This window comes from Plasmodium falciparum (genome assembly GCF_000002765.6).
Source record: "Plasmodium falciparum 3D7 genome assembly, chromosome: 11".
Taxonomy (NCBI): domain Eukaryota; phylum Apicomplexa; class Aconoidasida; order Haemosporida; family Plasmodiidae; genus Plasmodium; species Plasmodium falciparum.
Window position 1 is genome coordinate 1,087,501 of NC_037282.1, and position 7,500 is coordinate 1,095,000.

A 7,500-nucleotide genomic window follows, 5' to 3' on the forward strand; every position below is an offset into this window, starting at 1 on the left:
ATATGGGTAATGTAGAGATGAATGGAGGTAATTATATGAATAAGGAAAATATAAATATGGAAAAGAAAGTTTGTGGTGAGTATGAAAATGTGAATAGTTTTCATAATGATAATCTTATAAACAATTCTGTTAATATTGTAGAAAATGAAAATATATTATTAAGAAATGAATATAAGGAATCGAAAAAAAACCCTAATAATAGGATGAATAATAATATAGGTAATAATGGTGGTAGTACTACAAGTAGTCATAATAATAAAAAGAAGAAAAAAAACGTTACGTTTAGTGATGATAATATGTATAATATAAGTTATAAAGATGTAAATAACAATTTGATTAATTATTATATGGATATGAATAATGTGAATAGTGTGAATAGTGTGAATAGTGTGAATAATATGAATAATGTGAATAATATGAATAATGTGAATAATATGAGCAATATGAACAATATGAATAATGTGAACAATATGAACAATATGAACAATATAAATAATGTGAACAATATAAATAATGTGAACAATATGAATAATATACCTAATGGATATTATAACAATGAATTTAAAACAGGGAATTATCAAATTGTCATGAAGCATATGAATGATCATATTAACTATGTGAATAATACAGATATAAATGGTAAGGGAAGGTATAATATAATAAGCTTAAAACAAAACAACTCAAACAATAATGTAAACAAGCTAAATAATAATTATATTGAATATGATATAAACAATAATTCTGGGATGTATGAAAGTTGTGAGAATAATTACATATATAATAATAAAAATAATTATTTTAATTCCGATATAGGAAATATAAACCAAGATGATAACAATGTGAATAATATAAATAACAATTTTGTTGTTAAATATTTAAAAGATTTAGACAAAATTTATCAACTTAAAAAACATAATAAGAAATTAGATAACCACAAAAATGTAAACAATTATTATAATATGTTAGATTTATTATATAATTCTTGTAAGAAAAAAAAAAATTTAAATGATAAAAGAATAAGGGCTCTATTATATATATTCAAATATATTAAAAATTTAGAAAAAAAAAAAGAGCACAATAATTCAGACATATTTGATATAAAGACACTAAGGAGATTGAACAAGCAGGTGGATTTATATATTGACTTGTTAGAAAAAAGGGAGTATAAAGAAAATATGCATATAGAATTAAAACAGGAAAGAATGGACACAAACAGGAACAATAATAATGATAAAAATAATGATAAAAATAATGACAAAGTGAATGATCACCAATTTAAACATTTCACTGATTCATATGCACACAATAAATTTATAAATAATATTATGAAGAAAAAATGTGATTTATTTTTTAAATCTAATTTTAATAATATTCATGTTCAATCTCCAGAACAAAATTTCTATTTCAATCATTCACTGAAAAAGGTTAATTATATAAATAATTTGTTGGTGTATATACATTTTATAGTATTTAAATATATCACGCTTTATTCAATAAATGAATGGAACGTCTTATTGTTCAAGGATATTGATGCTTATAATGTTTGTGGGATTAATAATGATCAAAGTTTAAATAAGACATCGGCGAGCATAGTATCACCTGATAGTATGGGAGATGTAAATAATGTAATTGAGGATGATAATAAAAGTGACCATCCTATTAGTAATAGTAATAATAATAACAACAACAACGACGACGACGACGTCGACGATCATGTTAATAAGGATGATAATAATGGGGAGGGTGCTATAAGTCCACAAATAAATGATCAGAATTGTTTAGAACAAAATAACAGCACATGTGAAATTGCCATGATGTGCAATTTCCATTTAGATGATTATAAAATAGAAAAGTTGAACCCTCTTAATATGAATGAAAATAATACGATAGATATAAATTATTATGAATATGTAATTGAACCGTTTGATTTTTTATTTTATGATCAGGTTTATAACGAGATATATAATTATTTACAGATGTTAAAAAATCAGAGTTTATTTCAAAACGATGAAAGCAACAACAATAATAACAACTTTAGTGGTTATAATAATTCTGGTGATGATAATTCTCAATATATGAGACAGTTACCTTTTCAGTATTACGAATTTATGGAAATTTTAACAAAAGAAGTTATAAATGTACGTGATTTAATTTATCGTAATAAATATGTAAGATATCTTTTTTATTATATTTATAGAAACAATAAAAATAATTTGCTAGAAGGTATAAACAAAATATTTTTTTTAGAAAAGAATAAAGTGTTATTATATAAAATACAAACAAAATTAAGATACAACATTTTTGTGACCCGATTTTTAGAAAGCAATGGTTTATCTACTTCAAATGAAGAAGAAATAGAAAAGCAAAAAAAAATTAGTTTTGTCGAAGCAAAGAATAAATTATTTGACAGTATGTTTAATGAATATAATATATATTATAATGAGTATATGAAAAATGTTGACAAATATAATTTGATTAAAAAGAATGTTTTTAATATTGAGGAAAAAAAATTTACATATATAAAAAAAAAAATTAATATATATTCTGATTATTTTGAGCATATGAAAAAAAAGTTGGCTGTAGAAAGTTATTTTCCCCATGAACGTTTTGAGGAAAAAATTGATGAGCACCAAATTGAAATGAATAATAATAATGATGATAATAATGGTGATAATAATGGTGATAATAATGGTGATAATAATGATGATAATAATGGTGATAATAATAATGATAATAATGGTGATAATAATGGTGATAATAATGGTGATAATAATGGTGATAATAACCATATCTGTGATGTGTTTAAAAATATTAATCTGGTAGAATATGAGAAAGAAAAAATCCAATTTGATGTACCCTTCAATTATGTAGAATTTTTATACGACAAGAATTATGCGTTAATTATAAATAGTGAAAAAAATAATTCGAGAAAATTAAAAGCTGCATATATAGTAAATAAGAATTTAAAAAATAAAGAAAATATTTTAATAATAACATCTATATTAAATATTATGAAATGGAAAAGTTTGTTTTTTACATTTAGTAATATAACAATATATAAAAATGAAGAAAATATAATTGAGAATAAGGTAGAACATACAAATAATAATTTAATTATATGTATAGATTTTTTACCTAAAACTTTGAATGTTACATGTGATATTATTATATTAGATATGTGTCATTTTAATATAATAAATCAAATTAGTATATTGAATGAATTGTGTTTTTTAAATTATAAAAAGAAAATATTAATATTTAATAATATTTGTGATAATTGGAATTTTATATCTTCTTTATTTTTGTTAAATAATCCATTTTTTAATAAATCGTTTTTGGATAATATCCAAATGAATTATAGTGAAGATGATAAGAAAATTATAAATAATATGATGTTAGATTTTATTTCCCATTTTTGTATATTAAATAAACAAAAAAATGTATTTTTCAAAGATCAAATAAAAGAACAAAATATTATAAATCTTAATATAAAAGATGATGAACAAAATGATATTTCGAAAAATAATGATAATAAGAATGAGGATACATTATTACAATTAAATAATGAAAAAGAAATAAAAAAAAACAAAAATTTGTTTTTTATTCTAACATATATGAGTGGTGTACAAAAATGTATATATGATCATGCTGATGAAAAACATAAAAGAGATACATGTATACATCCATTATTATTGTTAAATGAAGATTTATTTTTATTAAAAGATTTTAATATTTCGGAAAAATTTGAAATATTAAAAAATATTATAAAAAAATGTATCTTAATAAAAAAAAAAATTGTCATATGTTATTCTGGAGATGAAAAAATATTGAAACTTATAAAAATATTATTACATTTATATGGATTAAACGATTTTAATGCAATTACATATTTTACATTACCTAACAATAATCAAGAACAAAAGGAAAATCTAAATAATCTAGATATATATGATGTATCCATAATAATAAATGATCATATATCATTCTTAAAATATTTCAAAAATGTAAATATAACATGTTATTTTTTAATATCCACATTTACAAAAGAAGAAGATGAATTATTACAATTATATGGTCATGAAATGAAAGAATTATATTTTTATAAAAAAAAAAAAAAAGAAATAATGAAAGCAAATAAATCATATAGAGATTTCTTTTATAGATATTATTTAAATAATCTTATATCTGATACGGATGAACAATTCTTAATGTTTAATATTATTGATCAAAAGGAAAAAATATATTGTAATGTTAATTACAATGAAATGGTCTTACCTACATGTTTTGTTTCCTCTATTTCGGACCCTGATCAAGCCACTCAATATTCCGGTAAAAAAAAAAAATAAATAAAATGAAATGAAATGAAATAGATAAATATATATATATATATATATATATATATATATATATATGTATATATTATTTCTTTTAGAACACTGGAAGGATATAAAGGATGCTCATAACTTCTGGAACTTTAACACGTTTAGTAAAAACAAAATAAATTTTTACTTGAACAAAAAAAATACAGTATATGATAAATATGAAAATGTGGTAAGTCCAATATCGGAGGAATCAATAGCACCGCCACAAGTACAAAAAAAAAAAAAAAAAAAAAAAAAAGGATAAAAAAAAAAAAATTTTATGTGTATACATTTATAAAAGGATATATATATATATATATATATATAATTATATATATGTTTATATTTATATATATATATATTTTATTTATATTTTTATTTTTGTAGATTTATTATTATTTGGAAAATCCCATGAAGGAAAGAAATGTTTTCAATGGTTGCATATCCGTAGCATTAGAAGACATAATCCAAGAATTGAATAGAAAAAAGGAAATGAACGATTTCGATGAAATGAAAAAAAATGTTTTATTAAATATACAGCAGAAAGCTAATAAAAAACATTTCACTTCTGTTCGTAAAGTCGAAAAAATTTTATCCAAATTTTTAGAAGAAAATAAAAGTAAATCTTTTGATCAGTTTTTAAAGGTGCCCACATATATAAAAAAAAATATACATATATATATATATATGTTGCAATAAGTTATGTGGAAAAATATAAACGTTTTATATATGAATGGAATATATTCCAATGAATTATATATATATATATATATATATATATATATATTTTTTTTTTTTTTTTGTAGGGTTGTGAAGCATACGGACAGATTATAAGCAAGTGCAAAGAAAAATTATTTGTTACCTTCAACAAAACATACAACGTGCAATTTAAAAACTTTGAAGATTTCTGGTGTGATGATGAAAAGAAAAGAAAAGAAAAGTGGAAAAAATTATGGGATATGAATGAAAAAAATGAATGTGAGAAGGAAAGCAATTTATTGTTCAATGTGTGTAATGAAAAAAGTGATTTAACTGATTTTTCTAAGAGTAGTAGTTTTGATAAATCAAAGGGTGATGCAAATTTAAACGAAAAGAAAAATTTCAGAATAAGATTATCATCACAATTATTAGAAGAAAAAGATCTGGATCAATTATATCATGGAAGCAAAAAAGTATGTTTGTTAAATGATTCTACTGAAAAAGATAAAAAGACATGTTTATACAATGAAAGAAAAGAGGAATGAAAATAAAAAAAAAAAAAAAAAAAAATTATATATGTGTTTACAACATGTATCAATTTTTAAGATATAAATGGGTTGTATAATATCACACTAACAATACCGTAATGTTTATATATATATATATATATATATAATATATATATAATATATATATAATATATATATAATATATATATAAATAATTTTTTTTTTTTTTTTTTTTTTTTTTTTTTTTTTTTTTTTTTTTTTGTTGATATTATTTATGCGTGTTTTAATATTTTTACATATATATATTAATTTATATTTTTTTAAATATATGTATATTTATTTATTTTTAAACTTTTTTTTTTTTTTTTTTTTAACGTTTTAAAAAAAAAAAGGGAATAGAGATTTTTCCTGATTATTATGATATGGGCATTTACCCAAAATTTTATATAAAATGTATAAAAAATATAAATAAAATGAAAGAAATGTATTTAATCTTTTTGTGTAAAGAAAATCTAAATTTTCATTTATCCCATGTGTTATTATTTCTTCTATGTTCATGTCTTATTATATTTTTCTTCCTTCAATTTAATTGTGTATGTGTTTAACTTTTGATATAATAAATATATGTGATAAATTACTTTAAAAAAAAAAAAAAAAAAATGTTTTGAGTTGCAAACTTATGTAAATAAAGAAACAAGAGAAAAGGAAATTCACACATATAAAGAAAGATCTACATAAATATTTAAAACGATATTTGGAATATATTATATAAAATATAAATAAGAAAAATATCCTTTTGGAATATACCTAAAATATTATTAAACATATATTATGTTCTTCAAAATTGATTAATATACTTGATAAAAAATGTTTAAAAGAAATATCAACAGGATTAAAATATATAAGAAATTATGGTATATTATTTTTTGTACACATAAATGAAACATTGAAATAATGAAACAATGAAATAATGAAATGTTGAAATAATGATATGTTGAAATAATGAAATGTTGAAATAATGAAATGTTGAAATAATGAAACATTGAAATAATGAAATGTTGAAATAATTAAATGTTGAAATAATTAAATGTTGAAATAATGATACGTTGAAATAATGATACGTTGAAATAATGAAATGTTGAAATAATGAAATTATTAAAAAAAATAATAAAATAAATTTTCTAAGGATTATTTAATAGATAAAATTATATTTTACATAACACAATATATAAAATATATTTATATAACTTATAGTAATATGGAACCATATTTATATTACATTCATTTTATTTTTTTATTTTTTTTAACAGATAAAAATTCTGAACATTTACATTTCTGGTTATATTTAATTCAATTTTTTACAAATATAGCTTTGTATTGTTATTATTTATCATATAATATTTTATATTCATATAAAAAAATAATATACCTCTTAAATTAAAATATGTAATCGTTGAAAATATCATCATGATAAAAAAAATCACGATTATTAAAAATGCGCAATCAGATTAATAAATGCATATATAAGAAGATATATATCATAATAAATTGTTCACATATATATATATATATATATATATATATATATATATATATAAACATTTAATAAAATAAAATTAAATATATATACATGTGTATATATATGTATGTCATATGCTACATATAATATGTACCATATGCATAAATAAAATTATACTTAAATATTAGACGAATAGGTTCATTTATTTTATTATTTTATTTTTTTTTTGTGTGTATATGTGTGTTTGTACTAATTAAAAAAGACATATAAAAATTATATTCCTATATATATATATATACATATTCCATTTAATTAATCTTTTATGAACTTGTTGGTTGTTGTGGCATATTTAGAGCATTCATTTGTTGCTCTCTTCTTTTAATTTGAATATAATTCTTGCAAAGATCTATTT

At 19.6% G+C, this 7,500-nt stretch overlaps 2 protein-coding genes across 3 annotated transcripts in view; one reads left to right on the top strand and one right to left on the bottom strand.

The window, feature by feature from the left end:
- PF3D7_1128000.1 (conserved Plasmodium protein, unknown function) overlaps positions 1–5,605 on the top strand; it is a gene marked incomplete at both ends in the record, with an annotated part of 5,792 nt that extends 187 nt beyond the window's left edge. Inside the window, 4 exons of one of the 2 annotated variants that reach the window (XM_001347926.1) lie at positions 1–4,329; positions 4,433–4,590; positions 4,749–5,006; positions 5,168–5,605. The exon at positions 1–4,329 is cut by the window's left edge and continues 187 nt beyond it. In XM_001347926.1, the coding sequence (XP_001347962.1) occupies positions 1–4,329; positions 4,433–4,590; positions 4,749–5,006; positions 5,168–5,605 (5,183 nt within the window). The remainder of the gene's footprint in view (positions 4,330–4,432; positions 4,591–4,748; positions 5,007–5,167) is intronic. The other variant, XM_024473321.1, reaches the window with a different exon arrangement.
- A 1,803-nt stretch (positions 5,606–7,408) lies between these two features.
- PF3D7_1128100 (prefoldin subunit 5, putative) overlaps positions 7,409–7,500 on the bottom strand; it is a gene marked incomplete at both ends in the record, with an annotated part of 1,023 nt that continues 931 nt past the window's right edge. Inside the window, one exon of the mRNA XM_001347927.1 lies at positions 7,409–7,500. This exon is cut by the window's right edge and continues 159 nt beyond it. Within this exon, the coding sequence (XP_001347963.1) occupies positions 7,409–7,500 (92 nt within the window).